At 40.2% G+C, this 19,706-nt stretch overlaps 1 protein-coding gene across 3 annotated transcripts in view; it reads left to right on the top strand.

The window, feature by feature from the left end:
• Window positions 1-19,706, top strand: part of CNTN5 (contactin 5) — a 975,836-nt gene that overhangs the window by 932,980 nt on the left and 23,150 nt on the right. For all 3 annotated transcript variants that reach the window (XM_073337877.1, XM_073337885.1, XM_073337894.1), the window contains 3 exons: window positions 3,489-3,559; window positions 5,786-6,020; window positions 16,529-16,638. In XM_073337877.1, the coding sequence (XP_073193978.1) occupies window positions 3,489-3,559; window positions 5,786-6,020; window positions 16,529-16,638 (416 nt within the window). The remainder of the gene's footprint in view (window positions 1-3,488; window positions 3,560-5,785; window positions 6,021-16,528; window positions 16,639-19,706) is intronic.

Here is a 19,706-nt window from a genome sequence, read left to right on the forward strand (position 1 = left end):
TTTAATTTTATTTTAAACAAATCACCACTTTTACAGCCAGGCCTACAGTTAGTTTTAGCCAAATCATCATGGGACAAATCTCATTGTTTTTATTCTTGCCAAATTCATAGTAAAGTCATTGGGAGTTTTGCCTGTGTAAGGACTGCAGTGTTTTGTCCCACGTCACCTGAGGCGTGGACATCAATACCTTTTGGAAGATTATCATAACTTACTCTGACACACATAGTCCAACCCACCCCACATTCCCAGCACTTTCAGAACTGTGTAAAAAGTAATGTTACCACAAGCACTGCCTCCAACAGAGATAAATTATGCACCTTCAGAAAAAGAGTCAATTTTCCAGGTGGTATGTTTGGATGGGATCTTCCTATGCATGTCCCAAAACGTGGTATTCATAGTCCAGTAGGTTGCACTCTTTCCTCTTAGCATTAAACCGGTGACTCTGTAGAACAGTAGTACAGTTAAGGGGCACACCACTACTAATGGAGGCCCAATTTATTCATAACGCATAACACCATGTTGCTGACCTCTAATGGACACTAAAATATAGAGGCTTTAACTCCAGGGTCCTGCCCTTATTCCTCCGTCATTTACAGGAAGAAATTGATTCTTTCTGGCTAGGTTAGTACACTACCACATCAATATTTAATGCAAAAGTATCTCTGTGTGTATCTCTGCTTATCATTAATATCTTGAAGACCAGGAAGATACTAATTATATGGCAATAAACGTAGTTTACGAGTGAATAAATACAGTTATAAAACTATATACTGTGATATAAAAGTGATGTTGCTGTGGAAAACTGCTAATATACAGCCTTGGTGACTGGAAAAAATGTTTTCTTTTAATAGTTTTCTTCCTTTAATGGTTATTCATTTCAGAGTGTTCCCCTGTGACTGTATATATTGTGGTTTGGTGCAGTGCAGAAGAAATTTATTCCTTTGACACATTTACTCTTTTAATGGTTATTCATTTGAGAGAGTTTCACTGTATGACTGTGTATTTTACAGTTTGGTGCAAAGGAGATTCATTCTTTTGACAGGTTTATTCTTTTAACATTTATTCATTTAAGTAGGGCTTCAGTCTGTTAGACTATTATCAAGAATCCTCTAGAAAGAAGACACTGGTCCTCCTTTCTGGTTGAACTACAAATAAGGCCCTCAAGTTGGATACTTCAAAAGAGCACAGTGTTCTGAATTGGTAACATAGCATCAAAGTCAACAAGGCATACACTCTTCATACTACCAAAGAAACCTCATCGATGTAATTCTTAGGAAGATTTAAAATTGGATCCTAAGTTTGCTTAACACCACACTCTGTTGTAGAGATGATTTGATGGTTATTGCATGTTAATTAACTTCCAGTTGACTATCAAAATCATGTTTATTGCAGTCTTACAACCTCAAATCATGCATCATATTACCAAACACTGTGATATTTAACAGTTTCTCAGCAAAATTTTCTTCAGTGTACATTTATATTTATTGCATAAACTGCACTCATTTTTTCAATGGAACTTTCATTGATAAAAGTGTATGTTTCATGTGGGAGACATTACTGGATGCATAATAAAGTTACAGAGTAAGGATCAGAGAGGCAAATTTTGCTTTCTTCATTCGTGGTTGTCAAATGACCCTATGCCCATAGACACCAAGGATGTAACATATCATAAATATTAAAAATACAGTGTCTGAGTGCCAACTGCTAGAAATGAAGGAGACCACAAGTAGTCTCATGAGGATACTAGGAAGATTTTCAGATGTTTGCCAAAGAGATGAGCAAAACAATCCAAGTCAATTAAAGAAAACAGTAAGCAGCTGCAATTTATCTCTTTAATGCTCTCCTTCTCCACTCCTCTTTTGTAATATGGCTGCAAGGCATCACTTAATCATCTGATCACGTGTAGGTCAAGTGCTTCTGGCAGAGAATAACTGTATAGAGCCTCACTAAGGATGATCAAGTGGGAAATGAAGAGGGAAAAGCTACATATGTGTTTCCTAGGTGAACATACCTCAGCAGGAAAGAAGCAATTCATACTTGGAAATTGCTCAGGTCATTCAGGAGAGAGCTGCAGACACCACAGCAAAACTTGTATTTTAAAAATATATGTATATGTAAATAGACACACAAATGTCCTGGTTGTCATCTCATTTACATCAATGTAAATCAGAAATAACTCCTATGTAGTCAGTGGAGTTACATCAATGATAAATGAAGTCAAAATTGAGCCCTTTTTTTCCACCTCTTCTTTTTTCAGTGGAAACCTGCTAAAGGCTCCAAAAGTCCATACAAATCAATGTTGATGTCTGTGTGAGCTTCCAGCATCTAAACTCTACCATACTATTATTGAACTTAAGCCCTTAATGATCAACACAGGAAATAGAAGGAACTGTGTGCATTTATTTAAATGTTTTTCCCTTTGTAGTTCAAAGGCACAGTGCTACCCAATAAATAAGCTAAACTGCATACAATAGGGTCTTAACGGTTAATGCCTCACAATACCTTTCTGTAGTTGATGTATGTACTAGTGTGTGAGGAAGAAAAGACAAGATTTCTATCCCAGAATGCTTTTAATTAGATAAAGAATGTAGGCATAAACCACACACAGTACATAAATTCATGCCACATAAGTCATTTTAGGAGCTTCAGTAGATGTGGAAAAGGAGAGAAAAGAAATTCTATGAATCCAAGGAAAGCTAGTATTTTCCAAATTGGGAAAGCATACAGTAACCCAGCCCATACTGATGATAGCTGTAATATTTTTTTCTATGTAGCTTTGATATCCTCTCAGATATGCTACTGTGTTGGTTCTATAAATTCATACATATCTGTAAAGCAAATCAAGAAAACTTAATGGCCTACATTTTCAAAAAAGACTAGTGATTTGGGGTGCTTTTTTTGTTGAGTGTCCAACCTGAGATGATAATGAGTGCTCGGCACTTTACGAAAATCAGGCCTCATGAAGGTGTCTCAGGTTGGACTCCCAGAAATTGAAACACCTCAACTCACTGGTCACTTATGAAAATTTATGCAAATTGCAATATTCCTGTGTGCAACCTTTTCCCTGAACACTAAAATACTTCAGAGTTCCTGGCATTTGCTTTTCTAGGTGCTTTAAAAACACACACACAAACATGTACAAATATTAATAGGATAATTCCAGCAAAATAATCTTAAAAATCAACAGCAAATTAAAATGTGGGATAACGGGGAGAACAGTTGTTGTTATTGTTTTTTAAAGTAACTTTGTTTCCTAGAATATTTCTTCTCTTCTCAGCAGTTTGTATTCAGTTTGAACTGACTAAATTTTTTGCAGGATTCCCTAAAATGCAATCAGAAAACTCAAGCAAGTTCTCTTTACTGCAGTGTTCTGTCTTTTGTTATTTTTTAACTGATTTGACAGTTTACTGTCTTCTGGAGTAGGTTATTACTATGGGGAAAACTTCAATAACTTGGACATTCTGTTTTTTTCGCTTTTTTGTTCATAGTTCCAAAGACAGCACCAGCTAATGTAAGTGGCAGAAGTGGAAGACGGCATGAATTAGTAATAGCATGGGAGGTAAGGACTCCTTTTGATTAAGGCCCTGTTTCATATTGACTTACTGAGGGCAAAGTAAGGAGTACTGTCCTGAGGTTCCCTACAGCAAATCTTATCAAGATATGAATGTTAGGGGGCTTATTCCTTCACCCACTTACTTCCCTGGTCCTTCTTGCATGAACAGAGAGCAACAATACCCAAAGTCCAAAGGTGGAAACAATTCGATGTTTATTGGGGTGAACTTCTAGCAAGCATGATTCCAGTTTCCTTCCTTAGTGTCCCCCTTCCCAGCCTTACCTGTGTCCCTGTTTCCATTCCCCCCCTTAGCAAAACATGATTCCAATTTCCCCACCCCCACTCCCTGTTCCCATTTCCCCCCCTTACTTCCTGATTGACTTGAGTTCTGCTTAGCTATACCTTAACCAATCATTTTACTGAAATTTAACTAACCAATCCTAACATATTGTAACATGATTATTTAACCAATTATAGCCCACCACCTTAATTAGTTTACACCCAGCAAAATTAATTATACAGCAGACAGAAACAATCACAGAACCAGACAGAGATTATACAGACAAACAATAGGGAAATGGGGACAACAATGATAGAACAACACAGAAATGAGGATTTCACATCCCAGCTATTGATAAGGGAGTTCTTGCCAGACAGGATGCTATCAAACTAAGTTTCCTTTCACATCTTCTAAGTACTTCCCTTTCTCTGGAGGTGATAGGCACTATCAGGACAGGAGTGTATTCCTAACAGTCCAATAGCACCTTATTTCAATGTGACTAGGTTGGAATGTAAAGATGTGACTAGTCGCTTCCCAGCTTATGGCTGCCTCTGCTGCTTAGCCAGGGGCCTTAGCCTAAGAACAGGGCCTCAGACTGTCACAGTGAGAGAAGGACCTTACACCGGCAGACAGTGATTTTGATTCTTTCTTTTATAGCTCTATAACTAGCTAAGTGATAAGAATACACCTAAATTCTTAGAGTATAGGCCTTTGCAGACAGGCCTGAATATCTATATCCTAACAATGAACACAAAATATCATTTCTTAAATGTGTGCTAAGTTCTCAAAGAGGTTCACATTTCCATGTGATGAGAGGACATCTTGGAGAATCTACCACTCTGCCCCCAAGTAAAGTTTATTCATTTTTGCTTTCCTTCTCACTCAGTCTGCTAAAGTTGATCTGCCTCAATAGATGTGCTATGAATTCTGCACAAGATGCAGTGCTAACTCAGCATGTGAGAAAGAGACTACATCTACATTAACTCCTCCCTCTGGTAGGAAGGTAGGAGAGAACACTGAAAAGCCTACAGAGGGCCAGAGTCTTAACTGATGTAAATTGACCTAATTTCATTCTATGCTGATTTACACTACCTGAGGATCTGTCTAATAGGTTATCTTCCCAGCCACCATCACACAGCATTCAGTTTGGCATTCTGTATTGATTTGCCCTAAACTGAAACCATTATTTCTGTAACAAATAATGCAAACCATAATGAAGCCACTTTCACCAGCCTGAGAGAATGCATTCTCCAATTAGGCAGAAGATTTCAGTGCTTTCCCCTGTTTTCATTTAACCTTGTGTCCTATAAGTATCTTTCTGCTATTACTGTTTGTAACACATCACAATATGCATCACAACTTCTTACATTAGGTAAAGTCATTAGCCAAATTAGTAATAACATCCAGGTGTTTCATATGTTTTAATTATACACAGCAGAGTGAGTGCACTTAAAATTTTCTTTCGTTTTAAAAGATTTCTGCCATTTCCAGTTATATTCCCTACCTCTCCATAGGGAATTCCACCAGAAATGGTAGCTATTCTTAATAGTAACACTCAAAAATTGGATAACTAAAAACCAGAGAGTTGGATTTGTTGCTAAGGACTGATCCTGGCACTTAGAATCATGCCTTCCTCTGTGAGCAGTCTCATCCGATTCAAGGCAGATTAATCAGTGTGAGTAAGGGTGGCAGAATCAGCCACTTATTAGATACACCGGGGTAGAATCTCAGCTGGTGTAATTTGTCTTTGGTCCATTGATGTCAGTCTGCCTCACCAAAACCTATAGAAAAGACTGCCCTCACCAGGTAAGCTGTACTGAGAACAGTTCTGTTACGGCTGCTTTACATGATCACCTCTGTTAAGAAGCCAGTTTATATTTGCTCATTGTGATTGCTTCCAGTGTAATAAGGTTTAAAATATCTGCTGATTAATTGAACTTTCCTTTTTTTAGCCAGTATCAGAAGAGTTTCAGAATGGGGAAGGATTTGGATACATTGTGGCTTTCAGACCGAATGGAACACGAGGGTGGAAAGAAAAAATGGTGACATCCTCAGATGCTTCAAAGTTCATCTATAGGGATGAAAGTGTGCCTCCTCTGACTCCCTTTGAGGTGAAAGTTGGTGTATATAATAACAAAGGAGATGGACCCTTCAGCCCCATTGCGGTCATCTGTTCAGCTGAGGGAGGTTAGTCTGAGAGCTTGTAAAGCTGGTCTGCGTGTCATAAAGTCTATATATGCAATAAGAATAATAATTAATAGTACCGTGTTTTTCATCCATCGATCTCAGAGCACATTACAAAGGAGATAAGTATAATTATTCCCATTTTGCAGGCAGAGAAACTGTGGTACAGGTTGGTAACATGGCTTGCTCAAGGTCACCCAGCCAGCCAGCGGCAGAGCTGGGGCTAAAAAAGGTCTCCTGAGTACCAGTTCAGTGCTCTGTTCACTGGGCTACACTGCCTCGTATATAATAGTCAGACAATAGGTTTATCATATTAAATAGAGGCAGCCAGCTGATGGAAAAAAATATTTTTAATAAAAAGGTTGGCTTTGCTCCACTATTGTTTTGGGGGTCCATGTAATTCAGTATTTACAATTTATGTCAAACAGATGTTTACAACATCTGATGGTTTCATAAATTCTCAACATCAATGAAAAGGAGGACTTGTGGCACCTTAGAGACTAACCAATTTATTTGAGCATGAGCTTTCGTGAGCTACAGCTCACTTCATCAATGGGAAACTGGGACTAAAAAGTGCACAGCATGTGTTTTTGGCTGTTCTTTATTTTTTGCTACTTGTTATTTTCCTGTGTAAAAAGTTTGTTACTAAAACAGGGTTCACAAACTATATTTAGTGGTCAAACACTCACTGTGAATAACAGACAATGAATACTTTATGAACAACCGAGAGCCTGAAAATTATTCTGGAGATTATTCAGCAAATATTTATGGATAAAGACTATGGGCTCAGCTAGTTGTAGCTCAGTTGGTTTCCATGGAGTTCTGCTGATTTACACACGCAGAAGATCTGGCTCTATATTTACAGAAATCAGACTGTGAAGATTCACATATAGAAGAAAAGGCAGGCAAATATTATTCACAAGCAATTAGTTGACCCACTCTAATATTAAAGGCTGGATTCAGAAACCCTCCTCATGTTGAGTAGTACTTTACTCTGCAAGAAGTGCCGTTGCTTTCAGTGAGACCACTTGATGTTAAGTAGAAAACTTGGAGTTTTATTTTCATATTATCTCACAACAAATGGGTAACATTTTTTCTGCTAGATTACCTATTACTACCCTTCTTTCTCAGTTAATTGTATTTTTTCTGATACCTTTATGCCAAAGTCTAAGAAGATTTAAATTTTGATTCCTTTAAAGCAAGTGTCAGTAATCTACATGTGTTTAATTGTTTGGATCAACATTATAAAATATTCACATCACTATAAAAATGAGAACATCTTAAAATCCAAAGTAAATCAAAATGATATCTGACTTCCCAGTACTACTGGGACATTTTTGTCAATCTGCATTTGACTTTATTGTTACTTAACAGACAGTGAAGTAATATCATTTATTCAGATGTTTTTATTATTTTTAACAATCCAAGTCACTGATAAGAGAAGCAATTTAAAAAAAAAAGAAAATCAGAGCCTTCTATGAGGCAAGAGGAAGATATTTTGCAATGAAAAAAAAATAATTTATAAATGCCACCTGTTATTTCCCTATTTTGAATGGCAAGTATTGAAGATTCAGGTTTAATAAATAGTGTTACATTTAAAGTCTGTCTGTTAGTTATTTAGAGAAAACTGAAAATGGGATCCTTGGTAATATAAAAAAGTCAGTATTTCTGAAGTTTACTTTAAAATATGAAAATTGCAAATGATAACTCTAGAATTATTAATTTATTATTAATTTTAATTTGTTTTATCCAAAGTAGAGTAATCACTTATAGGAACTCTGTTTTCTTTGACACAATTCAATCATTCAAAAATACCCACCCATTATAACTTGCTAATTCAATCTGTGTCTGTGTGTGTTGGTACCTTATAAGTATCCTAAGGTGCTGTACTCAAAATTAAAAGGAACAAAGAAACAGAATTTTCGTTTGGAAGCAGGTACTGAACAAAGACCAATAGTACCATATATATCAATCTTGGGGTCTGATCTGGCAAGCCCTTATTCTAACTAAAGTGCCTTCAGTAAGGATACTTGTTATTCGTAACCAGTGCTATCCACTCTTGTGTAAAGGGCCAACAGAAAGCCCAATGGTAAGATTATCAAAAGTGACTTAGCAGTCAAATCCTTTCAGGCTCTTAAATGACTAAGGGCCAGACAAACAAAGGTATTCAGGTGCCTAAAGATTCATATAGGTTTGTAGTGGGATTTTCAAAAGTGACTAAGTAGATTGGGCACCTAACTCTCTTTGACTTTCATAGAATCATAGAACTGTAGGACTGGAAGGGACCTCGAGAGGTCATCTAGTCCAGTCCTCTGCACTTATGGCAGCCCTAAGTATTATATAGACCAGTGGTTCCCAAACTTGTAGCTCCGCTTGTGCAGGGAAAGTCCCTGATGGGCCGGGCCGGTTTGTTTACCTGCCGCGTCAGCAGGTTCGGCTGATTGCAGCTCCCACTGGCCGCGGTTCACTGCTCCAGGCCAATGGGAGCTGCTGAAGCAGCGCGGGCTGAGAGACGTACTGGCCGCTGCTTCCAGCAGCTCCTATTGGCCTGGAGCAGTGAACCGCGGCCACTGGGAGTCGCGATCGGCTGAACCTGCGGATGCGGCAGGTAAACAAACCGGCCCGGCCTGCCAGGGGCTTTCCCTGCACAAGCAGCAGAACAAGTTTGGGAACCACTGATCTAGACCATACCTGACAGGTGTTTGTCTAACCTGATCTTAAAAATCTCCAATGATGGAGATTCCACAACCTCCCTGGGCAATTTATTTTAGTGCTTAACCACCCTGAGTGTCTCCTGTTCTTCTTGTGGTGTACTCAGACAATAACTGCACCACAACTAAGGTGGGGCAGAGTTTGTCTGGGGCTTACCCAGGAAGGACAGCTCTGCTTTATGGGCAGGGAAGGAAGGAGGTCAGAAACTGTTGTAAAAAAAGATGCTCGGTGGTCAGCTTTGCAGCAATAGCTCCCCCTCCCCTTCCAGGAATGTGAGGTCCGAAGGGCATAAAGGTGCAAAACCTGGGTGGGGCAAGTCTCTTTGTTCCATGCAGAGTGGAAGCCAGCACCCACCCTCCCTCCCCTAGTGGAGGTGAATGGCAGGCTGGGTTAGGACCTGCTGTGGGCATAACTCTTGTCGCTCCTTTTATTTCATCAGGACCTGGTGAACTGAAGACATCTTAATTGTCTAAATTATTTTTAACTTGTTTTTTCCTTAGTTTAGTCTCTGATCCTACCTCAGTTTCACTGGCATTCACTTTGTTAGGTGGTGGATCACTACTACCTTTTCCAGTGAAAACTGAAATAAAAAAGTCATTTAACGCTTCTGCCATTTCCACATTTTCTGTTATTGTTTCCCCTCTTTCCCCCCGCCCCATTAAGTAACGGACCTACCCTGACTTCCTCTTGCTTCTAATGGATTTATAGGATGTTTTCTTGTTACCCTTTAGGTCTCTAGCTAGTTTAATCTTGTTTTGTGTCTTGACCTTTCTAAATTTGTCCCTACATGCTTGTGTTTTTTGTTTAGATGCATCCTTTGTAATTTGACCTAGTTTCCACTTTTTATAGGGCTCTTTTTTTGAGTTTGGTTCAACGAGGTGGTCTCTTGCCATACTTCCTATCTTTCCTACACAGTGGGAGAGTTTGCTCATGTGCCCTTAATAATGTCTTTTTGAAAAAACTACCAATTCTCTTGAACTGTTTTTTTCCCCTTAGACTTGCTTCCCATGGAATCTAACCTACCAACTCGCTAAGTTTGCTAAAGTCTGCCTTCTTGAAATTCATTATCTTTATTGTGCTGTTTTCCCTCCTACCATTCCTGAGAATCATGAACTCTACCATTTCTTGATCACTTTCACCTAAGCTGCCTTCCACTTTCAAATTCTCAACCAGTTCTTGCCTATTTGTCAAATCAAATCTAGAACAGCCCCTCCCCTTTCAATCAAAGTTAATGGTAGTTAGGTACCTATCTCACTTAGCCGCTTTTGAAAATCCCACTAGACACCTATCTGCATCTTAGGCACCTAAATAATACTTCTGTAAATCTGGCCCTAAGCACTTAAGTCACTTCTGAAAATTACTCAGGCACTTTTGGAATCTTTTCCCATGTGTACCCAGTAAGTCTCACTCAAGCCCTCAAGCATATAAGTTATCTTATTTCAAAAAGAAAGAAAGAAAGAAAGAAAGAAAGAAAGAAAGAAAGAAAGAAAGAAAGAAAGAAAGAAAGAAAGAAAGAAAGAAAGTTTTATAATTTCACACAGTAATATAATAAATGCTGCTTTAGACTTCCAAAGAAATGAGGAATCCAGCTCTTCCCAAGCCATGAACTCCACTGGGCAGCTATTAGAAATGATAATTTTTTTACCATATTGTTATAGACCAGCTAGCACTGTGGAGCGTCAATCCCTGAGTGGGGCTTCTAGTCATTAGTGTAATGCAAATAACATAGAATGAAAACTGACTGTACAAAGAAGTTTTCCATATAACTTTGTACTGACTCATTCAGCTAGGTGTCAGAGTAACAGACATGTTAGTAAAAAGAAAAGGAGTACTTGTGGCACCTTAGAGACTAACCAATTTATTTGAGCATGAGCTTTCGTGAGCTACAGCTCACTTCATCAGATGTTTACCGTGGAAACTGCAGCAGACTTTATATACACACAGAAATCATGAAACAATACCTTTAGGTATTGTAATAGGTATTGTTTCATGATTTCTGTGTGTATATAAAGTCTGCTGCAGTTTCCACGGTAAACATCTGATGAAGTGAGCTGTAGCTCACGAAAGCTCATGCTCAAATAAATTGGTTAGTCTCTAAGGTGCCACAAGTACTCCTTTTCTTTTTGCGAATACAGACTAACACGGCTGTTCCTCTGAAACCAGACATGTTAGTCTGTATTCGCAAAAAGAAAAGGAATACTTGTGGCACCGCAGAGACTAACCAATTTATTTGAGCATAAGCTTTCGTGTATGATAATCAAGGTGGGCCATTTCCAGCACAAATCGGATCTGTGCTGGAAATGGCCCATCTTGATTATCATACACATTGTAAGGAGAGTGATCACTTTAGATAAGCTATTACCAGCAGGAGAGTGGGGTGGGGGGAGAGAAAACCTTTTGTAGTGATAAACACCCATTTTTTCATGGTCTGTGTGTATAAAAGCATCTTCTGTATTTTCCACAGTATGCATCCGATGAAGTGAGCTGTAGCTCACGAAAGCTTATGCTCAAATAAATTGGTTAGTCTCTAAGGTGCCACAAGTACTCCTTTTCATTCAGCTAGGTGGAGAACCTAATTCCATAATTATTTTGGGGGGAAGAAGTGGGCAGATGGCACATTTCAGGGCTCTCAGAGTTTTACTACTTGATCTGTTTATGGACTGAAAACAGATCAAGCATTTAAAGAAGACAGCAAAATATATTATGTGAGATGTATACTGAGACAACAAAGGCTGAAAGATTTTCTGGTTAGCTCAAACACTCCTTGTTTTTCATTCTCAGCCTTCATTAGAAAATAAGCCAAAGCCTTTTTCTTCTAATTTAAGAGAAAGAATATGAAATTACGTACTTTTAAGTATGGCCACTATGGCTCACATTAAAACTTTACGTTCATGAGGTGCAGTTCTGAGGATCAGTTCATAGCTAAAGCTGAGCTCCATGGGATTTATGTGAACCTGAAAATTAATAAATTGGCATCTTAGTGGTAAAATATAATGGATAATTCCCTACCTTCGCCAGCTGATTTATCTGGATTAGAGCCTGTAAAAGTTCAACTACAGGTGTCTTCATGGAATTTTTAAATAAGGAAATGATAATCCTTATGCTAAGGAGTTTACTAAACACTCCTTTGATTAATGCACCGTTGGGAAGTCATATGTGTAATCAATATTATAGGCACAGCCCCCATATTATTTGGAGAATTCCAGCTGTTATGTCACTTATTACAAATGTATTATTTATATTAATGAACCTGATAATGCTGCTGTAAACTTTTAATCTATCAGAACTTGATTTTTTTGTCAATCAGCCTGTCCATTTTGTATTCTACCAGTGCAAGAGAAACATTTGCAAGTTAATTAATATCTTCAGAAGCAAAAGGTTGCTTCTTTTGCAGCATAACATTCAGTAAATTATTAACACACTGGTATTCTGTGATGGAGTCAGGAGAAGGAAATAACAGGGTTATAATTGCAGAGAGCATACTTTTTTCTGAATTATTGTTTGGACACTCAACTAATCTTCTGAGAGCACAAAACATTTTTTTGCAGTGGCAGAACCAAAGCTTAAAGATGAACTGGAAAAACAATCACTGTTTCAGATGCCAGATTAATAGTACCAGGATAGGTTTATAGACTCAAACAGTATTGTATAGACTGCAAAGGGCCTATCTGATCACTGACGCACAAGGGATTAGATCAGGCCTCCTAGTCCTATTCATGAATGGGAACGCTCCATGCATATATCTCCGACCTTCCTCCAAAAGAGGGGATGAGCCATCTCTGTGGCACCACTTGCATCCCCCCATTCTGGATCCTGTAGAGAGTCTGCGCTGGGAAAGGGAGTGTAGATTGAATAGACTTGAAAGAAGACTAGGTTGGCTGGGGGGACAGGTCCAAGGGACTGCAAATCGTCCCACCTCTGGCCTATAGAAATCAATTAAGAAAAAAAAGATATATAGTATATCCCTGCCCTATATTTTCTTTTCTGCAGAGAAATGACATCTCCCTTAGGATTCCAGAGGGACCCATATCTAAAGAATGGCCCTGGTAGCACAACTCCAGTGGAGTTTCATTGCATGGGAGGTATGGGCAACAGTGCAAGGGCAGAGAGAGGGAGAGGACTTCTACACAGATGATGCTGACCTTCTACAGATGTCCTGGGGATCAATACAGATCCCTGGATGTGTGAGGTTTGGAGATGTCCCCAGTGGTCTTTTCTGCAAGGTGACCAAATACTACACCTTTCTCTCCCTGACAGGATGATGAGGGAGAGATCTTTTCCAGGGAATCCGCTTGGAGATTTCCTTCCTCTGAGGTCTCTGTCACAGAAGGGGATGATCTTGGCCAAGGAAATTCACTGTTGGATGAAGTCTCTTGCTCAAATATGTGGAAAGAACTGGGGGTAATGAGGAAGGGCTCCTGGCTAAAGAGCTCAGATTTTACATCAGGAACCTCTGTAAAAACTCCTCTCTGGCAGTAATATGGAAAGGGAACAGAGATTAGTACTGGAAGTGGCTAAACAAGGAGACTTGGTTGAGGCTGTGTTCCACAATGGGTTTAAAAGATTGGTCTTGCCTGAGTTGGGCCTGCATTTATTTTTATTTTAGAACCTGTTTCCATAAAATTAGCTAACATTGAAATCTTTGTGGGGAAACACTCTGTGGAATGGTGGCCAGTTTACAGTTGCAAATAAACACCTACTAATGCTATGGAACCTGAGAATCAGCTCCTGTTTCAATTACCTGACAAATTAGAATTCAGGATTTCCTTTTTGAAACCTAACGCAATGCAGTGAATGCAGTTCCCCAGTCTGGGTTAGGTGTTAATGTCATCAACTGTTGCAGGATACTAATGTTACTCTAACTCTGGTCTTGCAAATGAAAATCAATGTCTTTGGGATATTGCACAGGGATTTTAAAGGTCTTACTATTTTTTGTTACATTTAATCAAGGAATGTTAAAGGGATTGTTAAGGATGCTGGCCTTTTTTCATCAGTGTGACCCCAGGAAGATATCAGTAAATGTAACATAATTAATAAGAAGATATTAATAAAAGAATATGATCATAACATCGACAGCAATTATGGAAAAACCTAATGAACCTGCCAAACTTATCATCAATGCTAGACATACAATATAAATCATGACATTATACTGAGCCATGGATTATTTTATATTATAGCAAATTATATGGTCCTCATCCCATCTGAATCAGTAAAAATTGCCGTTTCATCTCCATAAACTTTCAGACAGTCATAATGTACCTTATTTCTAAAAATATCATTTCTGTCCTTTTACTGAACATTTACATTCCTGGAGTCTAATATCAATTAAATTGAAGTGAATAATTGCCTGATATGTGAGAAATGCATTTACCTCATACATATATATATTTCTACTTCATATACTGAAAACAATTATGTATGTATATTAAGCCCTTTGTTTCTATTGTGAGCAATTCATAAACCTTCTCTAGCGAATGCTATGAAAGAGAAATGATTTCTCCTTTTTTAGAAAGTGTTAAAAGCTGCCACCCAACATTTTGTATACATAACAAATTATTTCTCGCACTGTAGTCTTCCCTAACAACAACACAATTGCTTCAATAACATAAAAACTATAAAATGGCTTTTGCAGCACAAATCTTAGTAGTGCATAAAATAGAAAACAGAGTGCACCTATTGAACAAAAAATATCATGCAGAATATATTTCTTTATTGCAAACTTTTAGAGTCCAGAAGATCATACTGCTTATGCCGTGTAAACATTATTTCTTTTCATTTACTACATCAAAAGAGCAATCTATATTTTATACTTAGCAATAATGCACCATTATTAATGTGCATGATTTTGAATAGTCAGAAGTTCTCACTTTCTTTAGACACAGCTTTTAAAAAACAAAAAAGCAAACCAAACCAAACAAAAAACTGAGCAAAAGGAAAGGAAAAATCCCCAAAAGAAATGTCAGGGAGAAGATATAGGTCAGCAGTGCCAGAGCACATAATGTAATACAAAATTGGGTGGGGGGGAGAAGCAGGATGGAACAGTTACTATATAAAGATTTATATTAAACTCCTTACTATGGCAATTTGATCAATTACCAAAATGTATAATTTTAACACAGGCTGTGCCAAAAAGACACTCTTTTTCTGTAATCATGTTAAACAAGCCCTAAAACGCATCTTTTAAAAAGCTCTTTATAATGTAAAAGCCAGGGCCTCCAAATGATCAGACTGACACATTACAAAATGTAATGAGGTATGTTAGTCCAAGAAACAAATTACAGGCCTTGTTATTCCAGATTAATCTGAATCCATTTTTTTTTCTCAACAAACAAACAGACCCTGGAGGGTGGTGATTAGCTACTGTGTGCTTGTGCTCTAAGGTAAAGCATTCTCACTGAGTTCTATATTCTCATCTAAACATGTTGCAGTAAGATTTTTTAAATTTCACAGGGAATGAAAATTGCCCCAGGTGCTAAAGCTCTAAGATCTAGTAAAGGTCCAACCTAAGTGATACATAGGGGTTTTTGTAAACCCTCTGCAATCACAATACACTCTGTAAATCAAGATGACCATACAAATCTATGGCATATATCACGGATGGCCAAACATACCGACCCTCCAAGATGCATAGGACAATCTTCAGAAGTTTGAGAGCTGAGGCGCGCCTGCAGGGTTCAGCGCTTCAGCCCTGTGGCAGGGTGATGGGGCTAGGGGCTACTGCCCTGCAGGGTCAAGGGGGTCTCAGGGCTTAGCCTCACAGGGCACGCCTGCCAGGGCTCAGGACTTCAGCTCTGCTCCCACTGAAGCCCCAAGCCCCAGCAGGAGCCTCCCCTGGGGCTGAAACCCAAGATCCCTCTCCTTGCTGGGCGAAGCCCCACCATCCTGCCACAGGGCAGAAGCCCTGAGCTCCCCCAAACAGTCTGGTAGGTGGAGTCTGTGGGTGTGTGGGGGCTCCAAGAGCCACACTTTAACTGTAAAAGAGCCGCATGTGGCTCACGAGCCGCAGTTTGGCCATCCCTGGCATATATTGTCTCTGTAGCTCTCCCTACAGCTTTCAATGTATATTTTCCTATTTTTATCCCTGATTTTACTTTTCTTATTGCTGACCAACTTGGGTGGTTTTTAAAGGTTTTCCTTAACCCCAATTTTATGCAATTTAAAATCTGTTAAAAGCAAAGCTAGCTAGAATCAGAAATCAAAAAAGTTCCTTTCCTTCTCCATAGGAAGGTGTGTATCCCATGTTTAAAAATGTGTTTACATATGCCAGCAACCTGAAGTACTAACATTCTCCTAAAAAGTGCATTTGCTTTACATTTCACTACATCTCTGGGTGTTTTTCAGCCGCTGGTTTAACTCAAGAGTCAAGTCATCTGAGCACCCCATGTAGCTTTCATTTTCAACTGATGCAAAGGCAGAGAAAAGGACAGAGAAAGAGTGCTCTATTTACTTCTGCCATCCTGCAGATCTGTTGGTGAAGGCTTAGGAGGAAAAATAATCTTGAAGATAAGAATTAAAGGTTACTGAAGAGAAATCAGCCATGGAAAAGGGGTTCTTCATTGTGTACCTTGCTGGGTCCATCTGTAATAAGATATTGATGGAACATGACACAAATAAAGAAATATAATAGAGATAATCTTTTTATTTTGTTCAGTTTCTCATACACACAACAGTCACAATACTTTATTCTGGGTAATAAGGTACAATAAAGGAAATATATGACACTTTCAGTTGTAGTGCTTTTGATAGATACAAGTTGTTACAGTAGAGGTTTATTATTTCATTTTTTCTTAACACAGAACCCAGTGCAGCTCCTACTGATGTCAAGGCTACAGGTTTGTCTGTATCAGAGATTCTGGTTGCGTGGAAACATATTAAAGAAAATCTAGGAAGACCACAGGGATTTGAGGTATGAATACAGAATAACATAATAAAAAGCATTGTTATTGTTGCTAACATTGCATTTTGCTAAAGTTTGGAATGGTGAAACTTCAGTAGACGTTGTGCTCATAATATATGACTATCTGTAGGAAAACAAGGGCTATAGAAAACACAGCTGGGGTACTGGCATAGCCTTTATTGCTTGTTCATGCTTTTAAACAGTCCATTGCAAGCTCTTATAGGGTCCCTAAGGGTACATCGACACTGAAAAAAACCCCTCTGTAGCAGCGAGTCTAAGGGCCCAGGTCAACTGACTTGGGCTCATGGGGCTCAAGCTGTTGGGCTAAAAACAGCAGTGCAAGTACGGCGGTACAGTCCGGTACACTGTACAGCAACATATTGATAGCCAGTATGGCATACTGGAAAGACACGGGAGCAGCCAGCGGCCCCACACCTGAAGCTCCTCTGGTGCAGCTGTACTGCCCCCAGCCCCTCCCCCTGCCCTTCCATGGAGCTGTGTCTCCTCCATCTGTACAGCGGCAGCCCCGCCAGAAGACAGATCTGGGGGGTGGGGCTGGGAGTTGTAGAGCCCCGCCCCCCAGGCCTGTCCTCCAGCTCCGCACCCCTGCCCTGCCCGCAGCCAGCCCTGGAGCCCCTGCCTCCAGCTAGCCCTGCCCACGCCCCTGTCTGCAGCTGGCCCCACATCCACTGGTGCCCTGCAATTCCCAGGGCAGTAACCCTGCACACCTGCTTCAATGAGGGGGCCAGGGAGCAGCTAGGAACCACACATGTGCACACCCTAGGGTGACCAGACAGCAAATGTGAAAAATCAGGACAGGGGGTGGGGAGTAATAGAAGCCTATATAAGAAAAAGACCCCAAAATCGGGACTGTCCCTATAAAATCGGGACATCTGGTCACAGTAGCACACCCCCAGGGAGTGGCGGGGATCCACACATGTGAAACGGAGCTCATTTCTAGTTCAGGCCCATTTTTCAAAAAGAACTTTAGGCAGGGTTAACATACATCCGTATTTTCCCGGACAGGTCAGGCTTTTTGGTTCTTAAATCGCCGTCCAGGAGGAATTTTTAAATACAGATGTCTGGTAACCCCTGTTGGTACAAAAAATACATACTGGGGCACATCCCTTAAATCAGAACTTTTTATAGGGAACCGGTTGTTAAGATTTTGGCAGCTCATCACAGCCCCCAGGTAGCGTGGGATGTATCATGGGAAGGGGGTGGGGAGATCATGGGGAGGGACTGGGGGAACCTGGTGCTCCGGGCTGGGGGGGTGGGGTAGGGAGGAGTCACATGGAGGGTCAGATGAGGATGTCTCGTGCCTCCACCCCCTACCGATAAGAAATGGATTTTATTTGCACAAGTGGCTAAAAATAGCAGTATAAACATTCCTGCTCAGGCTGGGGCCCTGGGTCTGGTACCCTGAAAGAGGGGAGGGTCTCAGGGCCTACCCTTCAGCCCAAGAGGGAATGTCTCTACTGCTATTTTTAACTGTGTAGCACAAGCCAGAGTCAGTTAACCCAGGCTCTGAGACTGGCTGGCTTGGGTGGGGAAGGGTGTTACAGTGTAGACATACCCTAGATGGTCCCAAAGAGTTGAAAGAACTGCAAGTCAGCTAGTGTGATGACTTCCCTGGCTACAGAAGTTTAAGTGTGGACAATTTTCAGGTCTAAGCAACCTGTTCAAAATAGTTATTTACTGAGAGACATCCCTGTGCATTGCACTCCTTGAGCAAACATAGAAGACACAATCACTGTCTTTTTTAGTGTGCTTTCTTAGAGATTATTGCTGTTGGTGATGGCTTGGAGGACATCTGCTGGACAGAAAATTGCTGGGATAGGTACCATAAGGCGGAGAAACCTGTTGAGTCACCACAAGGAAGAGAAGCTCTACGTCAGGGATTGGCAATATTTGGCATAGGGCCCATCACAGAAAACTGCTGGCAGGCCGGGACGGTTTGTTTACCTGCAGCATCTGCAGGTTCGGCCAATCACAGTTCCCACTGGCCGCGGTTCGCCGTTCCAGGCCAATGGGGGCTGCGGGAAGTGGCGGCCAGCACATCCCTCAGACCTTGCCGCTGGGACCTCTGGAGCTAAATGCATGAGCCTCTACTGCATGAGCTAAAAGCCATATGCCCTTTCGGTAAGGCTGTAGAGCAAACTCATTAATCTCTAAGTGGTCTCAGTGCCACTAGATGGGACAGAACACCACGATCCAGGAGGTGCGTGAGTTACAACTGCATCAGGATCTGCCATGTTGTATTGCTGCCACTTAAGCTTATGCTTAACCACGCATGCTTAAGCCCCTTTGACTTCAGTGGGTGTTGGTCCAGGCAATAAGTACACAATTCAGAGGAACCATTTTTAGAGAGTTCTTTGTTCTCATATTCCCGTAGTTAAAAACATGTCTGTTTCCACCTTTCCCAGTCCCTCTTTTATACTGTTATTCACTGGAGTGAAGTTCCTGAAAGTCATAATCCAGATGCTCAGATATTGCATTTCGTCCTGAACCAAACAAAGTTCAAACCGGAGAAATCAGTTTTAGGACAATAATGAAAGAGGATTCTAATTGCATCCAATTAAATATGAAGAAATATCATATCTGGACTAGTGTCATAGTCCAATCCAATATACACAAATATATTGGCTTTGCCTGTATTACTGCTTTTAAAGATCATGCTAAATAGCTTAAGGCCATATTGTACCATCTCACGCAGTAAAAGTCAGAGAGAGAAACGGAGAAGAGTAAACTCTGGTAATGGAGCCAGTGAGATTTCCTATGAGAGCTCTTCTCTCCTTCTGGGAGGAGAGTGAAAGGGGGTTATATCCTCCAAACCCCGGAGATCCTGGGGTTGTGCAGTAAAGGAAGTTTCAGCCAGACCGAGGGGATTGCCTATCCATTCTTCTGTCCATTCTCACCACCAGCATCACAGCTTACTCAGGAATCATGATGACATCAGCTAACCTCATCATGCTTGTCCAGTATATTTTTTTTCCTCCCTGGAGGAGTGAAAGTGCAGAACAGACATTAATGATGCTACCAGCAGCTTTAACCTTAGCTGGATTTTCAGCTGGAAA

Source organism: Lepidochelys kempii, chromosome 1 (assembly GCF_965140265.1).
Source record: "Lepidochelys kempii isolate rLepKem1 chromosome 1, rLepKem1.hap2, whole genome shotgun sequence".
Lineage (NCBI taxonomy): Eukaryota > Metazoa > Chordata > Testudines > Cheloniidae > Lepidochelys > Lepidochelys kempii.